Source organism: Gopherus evgoodei, chromosome 8, assembly GCF_007399415.2.
Source record: "Gopherus evgoodei ecotype Sinaloan lineage chromosome 8, rGopEvg1_v1.p, whole genome shotgun sequence".
In the NCBI taxonomy this organism is placed as follows: Eukaryota; Metazoa; Chordata; order Testudines; family Testudinidae; genus Gopherus; species Gopherus evgoodei.
Genome location: NC_044329.1, coordinates 93,505,828 through 93,521,211, shown reverse-complemented (window position 1 = coordinate 93,521,211; position 15,384 = coordinate 93,505,828). Strand labels below are relative to the sequence as shown.

Below are 15,384 nucleotides of genomic sequence, written 5' to 3'. Positions count from 1 at the left end.
GGGGTGATGCTAGCTAGTGACATGGGGGTCCAGCACCATATGCCAGCCGGAGCGGCCTTCGCACGCTCGTGCCTGGACCTAAGGGGCTTTGACGGCTAGATGCCTGCACCGCTGGGTGGGGGAAGAAGGATTTCCCTATTTGCTGGTGAGTAGAACCTGATAGGGCGGGGCTTTCTGTTCTCTACGTCAGCTGTGTGCTGTACGTCTTGGGAGCGCGCGTTCCCGTCTCGGGCCCGGCCTGGAGTGTGCTGTCGGGGGCGCGCCCGCCGCCAGTGACGGAGTGACGTTGGTTGTCTTTGCCTCCGGCGGCCCCCCGCGGCCGCTGCACAGACCGTGACCCGCCGCCGCCGGTGCCGCTTCCTCCGCCGCGGCGGCGATGTGACCCTCCTCACTCCCTGTCGGTCCCGCCCGCCCGCTCCGTGAACATGGCGGAGGTAAGAGCCCGGCTCTGGGGCGGGGGCTGGCCAGGAACTTGTTGCGCGGATCTGCGGCCGAGAGGAGCTTCCCACAAGTTAGTTACCTGGGAGCGGAGGCCGCCCTGTATCTCTCACGGGCCTCTGCCCTGGGTCAGGGCCCCGCCCCTTGTGGCGGGGGGTCCTACGTCGGGACAGGGGGGTTGTGCTTGAGGAGTTTGGGGGCGCGCTCCTTCTGCCTCGGGGCCCGGAGCGATACCCTGAGGCGGGGACGGGGGCGCGGCCGCCACCGGGGTACCACCCCTATGGGGGGGGCGCGGCCAGCCACGGGAGCAGGGGGCGCCAACCCCTATGGTAGAGGGGGCCCTCGCCCGCCACGGGGGGGTGGGGGGTTAGGGGCGCGGCCCGCCACGGGGGGGGGGGTGGGGGCGCGGCCCCTATGGGAGGGGAGGCGCGGCTCCTATGGGAGGGGAGGCGCGGCCCGCCATGGGGGGGTCTTAGGGGCGCCGCTGGCCCGCCACGGGGGGGTAGGGGCGCTCCCCTGTGGGCGGGGCTGTGCAGCTGGCCACGGTAGGGGTGCCTACCATTAGGGAGTTGGGGAGGCAGCTAGCAAGGGGGATGTTACTCCTATGGCAGGAGTGGAAGCAGCAGCTGGGTGTGGGTAGGTAACCCCTGTGCTTGGAGAGAGGCACTGCTTTTCCCGGTGGGGGAAGAAGGAAGAGCTCCCCCTTACTCTGGGGTTTCCAAGTGGGGAGAATGGGGAAGAACTATCTGTTGTTCTTCTGTTTTGTGGGTCGTGTATAATAGGATGTAAAAAGGCGCACTTGAGGTTTGTGTGGCAGGGATTTGCCTCTTCTGACCGGATATGGAAGGACAGTGTTTTACCCTTCTTGGGGAATTGCTTATTTCATGTTCTGGACAGAGGCGGTAGAAATGTTGCTGAGATTTTCTTTGACTTGGGATTGGAAGTTTCAACTAATATGCTGGTTGGAACCATTTCAGTGAATCATATTGGATATGTTTATTTGCAATTCATACAGTAAAGCCATTCTTCTGTAGAGGGAGAGTGTCTTTAGAAACTTGTCTTTCAGTTTAATCAACTCAGTGAGCCCCCTCCATTTTTAGACTATTTATCAGATCTGTTATCCTTTTTTAAACTATGGGTTATGAAACCACCTCTTTTTCATCCCTCCTTTTATTTTGGCTTGGGGAGAGTTTTCTTTTTCCAGTGTAAAAACAATGAGGAATCTTTGTGGCACCTTAGAGACTAACAGATTTATTTGGGCATAAGCTTTCGTGGGCTATAACCCACTTTATCAGATGCATGGAGTGGAAAATACAGTAAGCAGGTATAAATGTACAGCACATGAAAAGATGGGAGTTGCTCTTCTTACTGTATTTTCCTCTCCATGTATCTGATGAAGTGGGTTATAGCCCACGAAAGCTTATGCCCAAATAAATTTGTTAGTCTCTAAAAACAAGGACTCCTCGTTTGTTTTTTTTTACTGACTAACATGGCTATCCCCTGAAACCTCTTTTCAGTGTGTATTCCTTCTTCCCCTCCCCTGCGCTGTGAAGATCTTGATTTGGCATTCAGACCCCTTCCTGCCACAGAAGTCTGTGCTATAAGGTGCTCAATATGTTTATCATATCCTCAGTGTCACCACAGTTGGGAAATAAACACCTTGATTTTTTCTCTCAGTATCTTAGGGTCGGGGATTCAGTGAAAGTCATAGATCTCCTCCCTCAGTATTTTCATAACCTGCAAGAAATTCAAATATGTAACTCCCCTTCCTTCTCATATCTTCAAGGCCACAGAGATGTAGGGACACTTGATGTTTTGGACATAACAGCATGTGGGATCTATGTGTGTTAAAGTCTCACTAGCTGCTTGCACATTTTGTCAATTAAATACTGGTGTTAGTTCTAAAATCTTTTGCATACTACACTGGTGTGAACTCAAGTTCACCATGTTGTTGCAGGAGCCAGTAACTGGTACTTTCTGCATTTCTTTCAAAAGTTATTTTCTATACTGTATTTTCAATATATATTCGCATTGTAACAGATTATACAATTCTCAGTGCAATGGGACTTCTGTTCCAGAGTGCATATAGATAGAGCTGTAGAAAGCCAGCTTGGTGAAGCTGGTGAATCATGATTTTTTTTTTAAATTTCATGTTAATGTGCCTTGTTGTGGAGCTATACTTATATTCTGTTGGGCTTGATATTGTGCTACTGGATAAAAGAAAAACTGTTCAGAGGCCATAGGAGAACTTCAGAGAGCTTTATTTTAAAACTTTGTTTCTAGGAATGTGGACTTAGGTGGAGATCCTCATCCTCGCTGTGACCCTTTGAAGGCGTGGAATTATAGTGCTAGAGCAGCATAAAGGGGCTCCATAAGCCCTGAATCAGGCTGTAAAAAGATTTCTGTGGTGCAGGAGCTTAGGAAGATGCTGCTGTAATGTTGTCTTTGTAGGTGGTGGTAGCAGGTGTACTGGGAGCAAGGCTGGAAGATCATATCAGGGTTAGGAAGCACTGGATCTTAAAGGGCAATTTTTGCACTTCTGGGAGAATGTCAGATTGTGTAGGAACAATATTGAGAGACTTTGTTTGACTTCAGATTGGAAGTTTAGACTAAATTTGACTAAATGGGGGTCACATCAAGTAGCACTGTGGAGAAGGGTTGCTAATAACTTAGGCCGCGAGGGCTGTCTGTATTACACCGAGGCAAGGAAGAAGCTGAGGATCAGAAGGGCTCAAAGGTGTCTTAAAGCTACATTATCCCTCTCTTCCACAGGCTGTGAATTCAGTGCTGACCCTCCTACGGGCAGTCCAGTCTCACCGTAAAGATATGTCTGCACTGTAGTGGGGAATGTGTTTTCCAGAGTGGATAGACAGATGTACTAGCTCTGCTTGAGCTAGTGTGCTAAAAATAGGTGTGTAGTCAGGGATAGCACAGGTAGCAACTCTGATGTGTACCTGGGGAATGTGGGTAGGTTTGTATCAGGTAGTTAGCCCAAACTGCTGCCTGGACTATCCAAGGCTACACAACTGTTTTATGCACACTAGCTTAAGCAGAGGTAGTGCATTTCTGTCCGGGGCTTTGGATCGGAGCCCAAAGCTGGAGCGCGGAGCTGCTCCAGAGCAGTGGAGTTGCAGGTTTTTGGTGGAGCTGGAGCAGAGCCGGAGCACAGCTTCAAAGCCCTGTTTCTGTCTATGCGCTCTGGGAAGCAAGCTTCCAGCTGCAGTGTAGACATGCTTTGAGTGAGGAAGTATCATAAACTGTTGTGTTCAAGAGACAAACAGCTAGCTTTTAAAGACCAAAATTACAGACTTAAAATGCTGACCAAATATAATGTGAATATGAAAAGACTTTGTGGATTATTTTTAATTTAATGGAATGTTGGGCTTGAAATAGTACAATGAGGTTTGAGTTCCCGTCAAACTAGTAAATGGGACTAGAAAATGAAACTGATTTTTATCTGCAAAAATGAAACTATTTTTTTAAAGTTAATACTGGTTTGAATGTTCTTTTTTTATATTTGGTTTTAGTTACTAATGACTATATTTATTTATTTTAATTTATAGGCATTTCTGTGATATTGAGCACCTGACAAATTTTAGTGAATTTAACCTTCCAGCTTTCTTTGAGATAGATAAGTAGTATTAACTCTAAGAGCCGTGGGTTTAAAGAAACATTTGGCTTATACAGTAGAACCTCACAGTTACGAGTACCTTGGGCTTGGAGGTTGTTTATAACTCTGAAATGTTCGTAACTCTGAACAAAACATTGTTCTTTCAAATTTATAGCTGAACATTGACTTAATACAGCTTTGAAACTTTATGCTGAAGAAAAATGCTGCTTTCTCTTTATTTTTTTAGTAGTTTAACACAGTTCTGTGCTGTATTTGGTTTTTTGATCTCTTCTGCTGCCTGATTGTGTACTTCCGGTTCCAAATGAGGTGTGTGTTTGACTGGTCAGTTCATAACTCTGATGTTCGTAACTCAGAGGTTGTCCTGTACATTCATTTAGTAATGGTATATATGCAATTTAATTCACTCTTTCCCTGATTATAAGCTTTTGAAGAGAAATTAATACCTCTTTGCGGTTCTGTATTTTTTTAATATCGGGAAAGGGGCTGACACTGGCTGGAAAGGGACAGTCTCGCTGTTAACATTATATATGAGTTTTACAAAAGGTTTTATTTTGATTGGGTATCCACATTTTGAGTATTTAAGGTTCAGAAATAGGTATGCAGTTGTTAATCAGAATTCTGGTTTAGTACAAAGGTTGTGGAAAAAGTGGTGCAATTGTGTCCAAGTGTAATTACGCATGTGCAGTTTCCTTAGCTAAAAAAGTACAGAAGTCAGCCTGTATTAAATACCACAGCTTTTAAGACGGTATGCTTTCTCATCTCCCTCCCTCCCCCGCCCACCAGCATTAATGGTGCAATGAGAACCTTCACCTTTGCAGCAGTTGGCATCTGGAACTGCCTTCCTGTATGTGTTTCCCATCTATTTTAAGTCTCAGTTGAATACATGCATTTCCCCCTGGTTATGCCACCTAATTCTGTATAATGTAATTTTGTGAAGCATTTTGTCTTCCATGGAGGGAAGAGGGTTCTAATTAACAGTAACATAATATGCTATATGAAATATAGTAATATTGTAACCTGTTTTTTTACAATCATATAACCTCTGGCTATGAGCTGTTCGGATTTCCTAAGTTGAGGAGGGATGGGCCTGAACAGTATGAAGGTGGGAGACTACCAGGGAATCACAGGATGGTACATGAAACTTCAGTCAAGTCAGTCTTCAAGTGAAAACTGAATTAATTACTCAGCACGGTGTTCTGGGATATTGTGCTGTTGAAGGCTTATGCTTCAGATGAGACATAAAGCGGAGGTTCTGACCAACTGTGATCATCAAATTCTTCATCACACTTTTACAAAAGTGAGGTGTCATGACCAAGTGCGGGTAATTAGTTTCTGCTTATCTAAATTCCTAAGTAGTTGCAACCAGATTGGTTTGTTCAGTTGGAATTTGTGCCCTGTAACTTATCTTGGAAAACTTACAATAAAGATAACACAGCATTTTAAAATTTAATAACTGATAAACTGAACAAAATCTTACTTAGGCTTTTTCTGAGGAAAGGGTTAAGTAAATGGATAGTCCTTGAAAGTCATCAAAGTTGGGCTGTATCTGCTGAAAGGAAATTATGTAATCAAGGGTCCTCTGCTGAGTGTGCTGCATCCAGCCCCTAATGTACAAGCTCAAGTATCCCAACTGACCTCAGCTTTCTGGGAGAAGTGATCTCTTAAATATCTGGTAGCCAAATAACAAGCCTTCATAAACTGAGACAGACACCTTAAATTTCATCTGGAGGTGACAAGGAAGCCAAATCAGTTCCAAGCGTCAGAGTACTGTATGTAAAATTCTTCATTGGGCATCCATTTTTCGTCTTAGCTGAAATTTCCAAGTGGAGTTCAAATGTATACTCAAGTAGTAGTCTTACACCAGCCTGGAGGTACAAATCCAGCAAATGTTCAACCTTCTTGCCAAACGCAAGTGGTGGTAAATGTTCTTGAACACTGCCATTACCTGAATATACAGAAATGCACAAGGATTCTAACAAGACTCCAGTTTGTATATCCAAGTAACAAGGGGAAGGCACGCCATCTTGAGCAAAGGGTATTATCTGCCATTTCAGCTGGTTGATTCCTCCAAGTCACCAATTAAGTTGTTAACTTCCTGCACCAAGTACCATAGTTATGTAGTACAGCTGTAGCCTGTTAAATGGCTCCTGCACTCTATCTCTGAGGTGTCTGCAATTTAGTCATGGGTGAGCTAACTAAATATAACATTAGTAAAATAAATGGATGAAAAGCTGCATGAGCGTAAATGCTGTTTGTTTTACAAATGGAATTTGTCCAAGGTGGTGAGTCCATGTGCTTTGTATGAGTTAAATTGTAATAGAAACAGTTCTAGTATATAGCCTAGCTATATATTCAAAACTTTGATGTTCAGCCTGTTTGATGTTCATATATTTGGGTAGGGACACACCTGGAATAAGTCCATAAAACAGTGATTTTATTCTATGACGACGAATGAAGTGATAAAGGAAAGCGTACTTGTTACTGACATTTTGCAACAAAAAAAATAAACTTCATTATCGTATGCAGTGTTATAGCCATATTGATCCCAGGATATGAGAGAGACAAGGTGGGTGAGGTAATACCTTTTATTGAACCAACTTCTGTTGATGAGAGAGACAAGCTTTTGAGCTTACATAGAGCTCTTCTTCAGATCTGGAAAATTTAGAGCTTGTCTACACTTACATTTTATAGCACTCTAACTTGCTGGCTCAGGGGTGTGAAAAGTCACCCCTCTGAGTGCAGCACATTTGAGCGTTTCAAAGTGCTAGTGTGGACAGGCTCTGACTACTGGGAGCCACACTTGGTACATGACCACACTTTCACTTCAGAGCACTGCTGCGGGAGCTGTTCTGCAGCAGCACTTCCAAGTTTTTAGTGTAGACGTAGCCTTAGGCCTTGGCTACAGTGGCGCTTTACAGCACTGCAACTTTCTTGCTCAGGTGTGAAAAAAACACCCCCTGAGCGCAGCAAGTTACAGTGCTGTAAAGCGCCAGTATAAACACTGCCCCAGTGCTGGGAGCTCCCAGCGCTACAAGCTAATCGCCACGGGGAGGTGGAGTACCTGCAGCGCTGGGACCACACTCACACTTCAAAGCGCTACTGCAGGAGCACTTTCAAGTTTCTAGTGTAGATGTAGCCTTAGTGTCACAGCTAAATACTTTATGGAACAGATTGTTTAGCATAAGTAGTTAACACATTTCAAGGGACCATTCAAGCTGAAGTGACCTGTTAACTCTTCCAGTAATTAGGAGGAAAGATGTGTCCTGTCCTGTGGGGAGCTTGTTTCTGATGAGGTTGGGGGATTGTCTGAATGCCAGAATAGGCGGTTCAGTAAAGATTTCTTTCAGTGTGAGGTCCTATATCAGCATGGGGACTGTGGGAGAGGGTGCAGGGACACACGGGGAGGAAGGGTGGCTGAGTGGGGGTGCAAGGACACAAGGGGACGGGCAATGTGCCTGACTGAATGAGAGAAGCTAGAGGTCAGCCAGCATCTGTATGATGGAGGCTCGCTATCAATCCCTCCCCGCCCAGAAAAACACCTGATCCATACTTCTCTCACCCAACAGCCTTTCCGATTTGATACTCTGGTTCCTTCCCAGCAATCACTTCCTCCTCCCTGAGCTCTTCTGTTATGCCTACCTCCCCCAAGCCTTTGCACTGCTTCTGAGGGTTGTTGGAAATACATTTCTATATTGTAATTTTAAATTAATTATTATTCAGAGTTCTGTATTAATATGCCTAGTAAGGAATCTGTTGATCAAAAAAAATTTCCTGAATCTTTTTTGTTGTCTGTATTGTTACAGACATAGTTTCTAACAGGTATTTTGAAATTAATTACCAAAATTATTGAAACTGGCATGATTATATTGAGGTTGTTTGAGAAATATGCAGAATTTTTAAATGTTACGTTTGTTTTAGCACAGAATTCCCCCCAGGAGTAACACTTGTAATAGTCACTCTGGACTGTAGAAGAGCTTCGGTATTTCTTTTTCAGAAGCACTTCTCTTTGTGTTTCGGAAAGCAGTGCAACTGGCAAGATTTCAGCTGATAAGAATAGCCCTGCTTTTCTTGACAAATGACTGCCTTCTTTGCCCTTAGTTTCTAAAGACTGCACCTCTGACTTATTCAACCTTAGCTGAATTTTGTGTGCATCCTATTTTGGATAAATGCGGTGTGTTTTTTGTATCTCCTGTAAGCTGTTGGAGTCTTGGGTGTCATTCATTGCTTACTTAGCAAATCTGTATCTCTTATAATAAGTATGGATGCATCCAGTTTAGGATGCTGTGCCTAACTTGGCTATTTGCTAGCCCACAGCTTCTGGAAATCAAGAAAGAACTTTTCCATGCAATCTATTCTCTCTTGAATAAAAGCCTCTGTTTGCCAGAAGCTGGAAATAGGTAACAGGGGATGGATCACTTGATGATTACTTTATGTTCATTCCCTCTGGGGCACCTGGCATTTGCCACTGTTGGCTAGATAGACCTTTTGGTTCTTACGTTATTTAACAGCATGGTAACAGACACAATCTTTTGCAGCTGTAGATTCATAGTTTTGCTACAAAAGATGATGCCAGATGTCTGAAGTTTTGCTTGGACTGAGATCCAGGACAATGACAATCTTCTCACTTTGGAAAAGGGCCTTCTGTTTGTCGTCTTTAAGATTTTAGGTAGAAAATGAATCTAATGTAAAATCCAGGAACATAGAACCTGACTAACTCTCACAGTTCCAGCATGGACTCATGATGTCTGCCATTCACACCTGTTAACTTTCTCTTAAGAGCTGCTGTTCTTCTTACTCCTGGGTTCTGATAATCTTTTTCTGCGGATAGATCAAATCCTGCATCTGTGTTTTGAGTCCTTTCACCTAGCAGCCATGAATCTGGTGTTTTAGCAAGGGAGACTGCTGAATACTGATGTGGCAGTTAAAAACATCATGTTGCAATTTTATAAGACTGCCCAGCTTCCATTCTGAAATGGAGTAGATGTATATTCTTGATGGTTCTTTACAAACTTCTCGGTTCCAATTTTTTAGATTTTTATCTTTGATCAAGATATTCTGTACTGTTCTACCCGTTAAGCAAATTTAGCAGCCTTTGCAACTTGACAAGTTTCTTTCTAGTGTTTGTATTATAACCACCTTTAAAGGAAATACTTCAGATAGATTATATTTATATTTGCCAGTTCATAAGCCTACACTGACATCCTCTTCTTCCTTCAACCTGTTGAAATAACAGAGTATGTAGACTGCAATATATCATCTTCTAATCTGGGTAATTGAGTTTTCAGGGAACAAGAAGGCTTAAGATTCTACTTCATCCTCTTTCTAGTGTTTAGGTTTTTTAAAGACAGATGGGTGCTCAACCTGAAGTTCTTGAATAGATTCTTCTCAAAGTCACAGTTCAGGACTGAGACCTTTAATTCCACCACAGCAGCAATTTCCAAAGGAGATTTTTTCCATTGTCAGGTGCTCTTCAGATCAACCATCTACACATTTTTTTTTGTTAGGCTTGGCAGATATCAAATTTTTTTGTTATTTTGATGGATAATATTTTAAGCATTTTATTCTATTGATTTTTCACAATTGCAATAAACTGTGTGGGGATGAGATAATTAATGACAGTAAATGTTGAGATTCACAAAATTAAAACCTTGACTGTTAAAACACAAATTGTCAACATATGTCAAAATATCCAAAGTAAATATCCTTAAATCAAACTCTAATGTTCTCCAGCAGTATTTTTCTTGCTTTGCCAATCTGCACATTTTTGATCAGTGCAAATATTTTTTGTTGGTTTGTGTGAAATCAATGTTATGGACACTTATAATAGTCTTTGAAAGATTAGACTTTTATATGAAACCACACAGGAAGATCTCAGCTTCACATGTGGCAAATAGTGTTGTTAGTATGTTGCCTTACTAATTGCCCTACCAAAATGCTAGATAATGTTGTGTTTTCCCTGAGGCAGAAAAGGATACATGTATACACATTCTCTTGCTCATCAGAGCACCCTTCCTGGAGAAAACTCTCAAGCAGTTTTGGCACAGCCCAGATTTTCTTCTGAAACAACTTAGATTTGTCAATTCCCATTAAGCTGAATGAGCTGAATTACTCATATGGTTTATATTTGAGACAAATTGTAGATACTAATCTCCATGGACATTTTTTTTTCTACAGGAGGATGGGATTCAGAAGCCAGTGGTGACAATAGTGTCATCGATTCTTCAGTCACATTTATTTGGGCTTTATCTCTGATCAGGATGGTGGTCTCTTGCACCGTCGTGCTGTTGTGAAGTTCCACATGCATCCTCTCTCTCTAGCCATTTATTTTCCTGGAGCCCGGGACCCATCATCCTGGTCCTTGCTAGTCCTAGTGTCAAAGGGGTATTGACAGTCCCTCTCTAGGGGCTAAAAGAAAGCAGGTATTCAAAGCGTCACACTTTCAGAATCTGAGAGCATTGGTGGAGACCATCTGTGCCAGCTTCAAGAGGAGGGAAGCTCATTTAGGGACAGTTTCATCCAAGATAATGTCAGAACAGATCTTCAAAACTCTACCAGTTGGTTCAAGCTTAGAGCAACCAGCTGTTCTCTAACAGGTGTGGGCAAACTCCACTCCCCCACAGCTCTCATTGGCCGGGAACAGGGAACCACAGCCAATGAGAGCTTTGGGGGAGATATGCGCAGGCGAGGGCAGCACGTGGAGCCCTCTTCACCCACCCTACTTTCCCCCACGGGCTGCAGGGATGCGGTGCTGGATGCTTCCCAGAGCAGCATAGGCCAGGGCAGGCAGGGAGCCTGTCTTAGCCCCACTGTGTGCCGCTGACACCCCGGAGCCACTCCAGGTAAGCGGCATCGGGCTGGAGCCAGCACCTCCTGTACCCCGACCCCCTGATGCACGCTTCCCTCACCCCAACTCCTTGCCTTGAGCCCCTCCCTCACCCCAACTCCTTGCCTTGAGCCCCCTCCTGAACTCTACACCCCTTGCTCTAAGCCCCCTCCTGCACCCCAGCCCCCTACCCCAGCCCTACATTCATGGCCCTGCATACAATTTCCCCACTCAGATGTGGTCCTCGGGCCAAAAAGTTTGTCCACCTGTGCTCTAGGAGCTCTAACTCCTATCTTGATCAACCAAGATACACTTGTCACAGATCCAAGCAAGTGTCTCTTCATGGACACCAACTAGGTCTGCTGTGAGGGGAATCCAAGCCTCTACTGCTGAATTCCTGGGTGTCTTAAGCTACTGGAGCCTCCACAGCACTGTTCTCTCCGTTGGCCTCCCTGGTGCATTGCCTGGGCACTGACTCATCAGCCCACATGCCCTAGGTCTCCAGGACCAGCGCTGACCCTCAAGATACCAGTTATTTGCATACACCTTGTCTCAGAACTCCATCCTAAAGGTGTGGTGCTTCTGGTTTACAGTTTAGCTGTCTTAGAAGCACAAAGCAGATAATACACACTCAAATGCTTTGCACAGTCTAACACACTTATGCTCTCTTGATCATGTAAAGCACAGATGAGCACAGGTCATATAAAACAATAAATTCTAAATGCATGTTCCTGTCATAGTTTCCTTATCACATTAGGATATTCTTTTGACTTGGATCTGAGTCCTTTTTGTTGTCCAGAGTCCATGAAGCTATCTGTGCTCAGGAAAGTAGTCTGAGTCCCTCTTCCCCATGTCCCCACAGCATGGGGAGGAGGTGACCAGCCCTCTGTGGATAGAGAAGTGGTTCAGGACTATTTAGAAAAGCTAGATGAGCACAAGTCCATGGGGCTGGGTACACTGCATCTGAGGGTGGTAAAGAAGTTGGCGCGTGTGATTGCAGAGCCATTGGCCATTATCTTTAAAAACTCATGGCAATCCGGGGAGGTTCCGGATGACTGGAAAAAGGCTAATGTAGTGCCCATCTTTAAAAAAGGAAAGGAAGAGGATCTGGGGAACTACAGGCCAGTCAGCCTCACCTCAGTCCCTTGAAAAATTGTGGAGTAGGTCCTCAAGGAATCAATTCTGAAGCTCTTAGAGGAGAGGAAAGGAAAGTGCTCATGGACAGTCAGTGTGGATTCACCAAGGGCAAGTCATGCCTGACTAACCTAATTGCCTTCTGTGAGGAGATAACTGGGTCTGTGGATGAGGGGAAAGCAGTGGATGTGTTATTCCTTGACTTTAGCAAAGCTTTTGATACGGTCTTCCACAGTATTCTTGCCGGCAAGTTAAAGTTGTATGGGCTGGATGAATGGACTATAAAGTGGATAGAAAGCTGGCTAGATTGTTGGGCTCAAGGGGTAGTGATCAATGACTCCGTGTCTAGTTGGCAGCCGGTATCAAGTGGAGTGCCCTGAGGGTTGGTCCTCGGGCCGGTTTTGTTAAATATCTTCATTTATGATCTGGACGATGGCGTGGACTGCTCTCTCAGCAAGTTTGCAGATGACGCTGAACTGGGAGGAGTGGTAGATACGCTGGAGGGTAGGGATAACATACAGAGGGACCTAGACAAATTAGAGGATTGGGCCAAAAGAAATCTAATGAGGTTCAGCAAGGACAAGTGCGGAGTCCTGCACTTCGGACGGAAGAATCCCATGCACAGGGACCAAATCGCTAGGCAGCAGTTCTGCAGAAAAGGATCTAAGGGTTACAGTGGACGAGAAGCTGGATATGTGTTGACAGTGTACCCTTGTTGCCAAGAATGCTAACGGAATTTTGGGCTGTTTAAGTAGGGACATTGCCAGCAGATCGAGGGACGTGATCATTCCCCTCTATTTGATATTGATGAAACTTCATCTGGAGTACTGTGTCCATTTTTGGACTCCACACTACAAGAAGGATGTGGAAAAATTGGAGAGTCCAGCGGAGGGCAACAAAAATGATTGAGGGGCTGGAGCACATAACTTATGAGGAGAGACTGAGGGAACTGGGATTGTGTAGTCTGCAGAAGAGAAGAATGAGGGAGGATTTGATAGCTGCTTTCAACTATCTGAAAGGGGGTTCCAAAGAGGATGGCTCTAGACTGTTCTGGTTGGTAGCAGATGACAGAACAAGGAGTAATGGTCTCAAGTTGCAGTGGGGGAGGTTTAGGTTGATATTAGGAAAAACTTTTTCACTAGGTGGGTGGTGAAGCACTGGAATGCTCGGAGGTGGTGGAATCTCCTTCCTTAGAGGTGTTTAAGGTAAGGCTTGACAAAGCTCTGGCTGGGATGATTTAGTTGGGGATTGGTCCTGCTTTGAGGAGGGGGTTGGACTAGATGACCTCCTGAGGTCCCTTCCAACCCTGATATTCTATGATTCTGTAAGGTTGCTACATGCTGGGTGATCTTGCTCTCTTCTGTACCACATCATCCCTTCCTATCTGGCTTGCTGTTAATTCCTGCCTTCTTTCTCTGCCTTCCCCCAACTTCCTTTATTCTGTCTTTTGGTTAACTTTCTACTGCTCCTTCCTTCAGATGAGTCAGCTAAACTGGTTGTCCCAGATGTTTGCATCTGAATAGAGTAGTTTAGTCCTAAGCACCCTCCATTGTATCTGTCTGCTGTATACCTGCTACAGTGGAGTCGCATCATAGGCGCATTTAACTTAATGTGTTTTTAACTATACACGCTTGGCAAAACAAAACAAAAAAGAGAAAAATAACAATTTAAATTTAACTGTACCTGTAGTGCATGCCATTCGCCCATCATTCCACTCAATGAGCGTTTGACTATACGTTATTTTTGCCTTGTGCTCTGACTTCTGAACCTAACCCCCGCGTAAGATGTGGCTCCCCCCATACTACATTTTTCCCATAGTTGGATGTTGACTACGTTAGCTCTGATAGTACCATATGTATTTTCTTCACAAATAGTCATCAGAATAGGCTAGTTCTTAATAAATAGCTTGAAACAGTCAATTACTGGATTCCTTCATGGATCTTGGGGGAGAATTAGTTTAGCTTCTTCTGCTCTCTTCAGTGAAGCTGAAACAAATAACTTGTTAGGGAAGTATTCTGTAAATTCAGCAACATTTTTCCTGTGTTCCTGTAGTTGTACTTCAGTCTTTGGATAAAAGATGCCTCAAATGAGCACTGCACCCATTTGTCAAATTTCAGGTCCCCATCATTATCTTTGCTATATTTGCAGCATTGACTGTGACAAAGCTGCACACTTGACACTTGAATTTTTTTTCACAGTTTGTTATAGCTTTACTGCTGTTACTTTTAAGTATTCTGCTGTATGGGCATTTCCTGATGCATTGTTTGTTTCTGTGAGACGGACAACCCCTTCATCTGTTGTCACACAAGCACGTATTACTGGATCATTGTGTATATTCCTCCACCCATGAAGACTACCATAGTAAGACATGGTAGGCAGTCCATAAAAATGGTTCAAATATAAGCTTACTAATCCGTTGGTCCAGGTTGTTCAGACGTGCACATCATCTTCTGTCATTGCCTTCTGATGAGTATTTTTCATAATGTTTCATTCTAACGGCAAGCCCTTCCATCTGTTTGTTGCACTATTTATGGTGGTTGCATGTTCCTTATTTTACACGGAGGTACAGGAATTTCTTGAAAATATTCTTAGGTAGGGTTGTTTTTACGATAGTAGCCAGTTTTCCTGCAGTTCCCAGGTGTTGAAATCAACACTCTAGAGTAGGGGAAGGCAACCTTCGGCACATGAGCTGATTTTCAGTGGCACTCACACTGCCCAGGTCCTGGCCACCGGTCCAGGGGGCTCTGCATTTTAATTTAATTTTTAAATGGAGCTTCTTAAACATTTTTAAAATCTTATTTACTTTACATACAACAATAGTTTAGTTATATATTAAAGACTTATAGAAAAAGACCTTCTAAAAATGTTAACATGTATTACTGGCGCACGAAACCTTAAATTAGAGTGAGTAAATGAAAACTTGGCACACTACTTCTGAAAGGTTGCCAACCCGTCTTATACACATACACAGTATAAGTTTTAAACAATTTAATACTGTACGCAGCAATGATGATTGTGAAGCTTGGTTGAGGTGGTGGAGTCAGAGGGTGGGATATTTCCCAGGGAACGCCTTTCTGCTAAATGATGAACTAACACTCAGCTGAACCCTCAAGGGGTTAACACGTTGTTAATGTAGCCTCACACTCTACAAGGCAGCACGAATGTAGGGAAGAGACACAATAGACGCATGGCAGTGGTTTCAAACATTCCCTGAGGAAACTGAATGTGATGATGAACCCACACTATCCCATTGGAGTGCACCACTCCCTCCACTTTCCAAAGTGCCGGGTAGCATGAGAGAGAGACACTGTGTGTGTATGTGAGAGAGAGAGGTGCATTGCCCCTTTAAGTACGCTGA

The 15,384-nt window shown here is 44.0% G+C and overlaps 1 protein-coding gene across 3 annotated transcripts in view; it reads left to right on the top strand.

Annotated features, from left to right (window-relative positions):
- The first annotated feature begins 277 nt into the window (after window positions 1–277).
- Window positions 278–15,384, top strand: part of MIER1 (MIER1 transcriptional regulator) — a 57,870-nt gene continuing 42,763 nt past the window's right edge. For 2 of the 3 annotated variants that reach the window (XM_030571777.1, XM_030571776.1), the window contains exon 1: window positions 280–434. In XM_030571777.1, the coding sequence (XP_030427637.1) occupies window positions 426–434 (9 nt within the window). In that variant the 5' untranslated portion in view covers window positions 280–425. Of the gene's footprint in view, window positions 435–15,384 lie in introns of all 3 variants that reach the window. The other variant, XM_030571778.1, reaches the window with a different exon arrangement.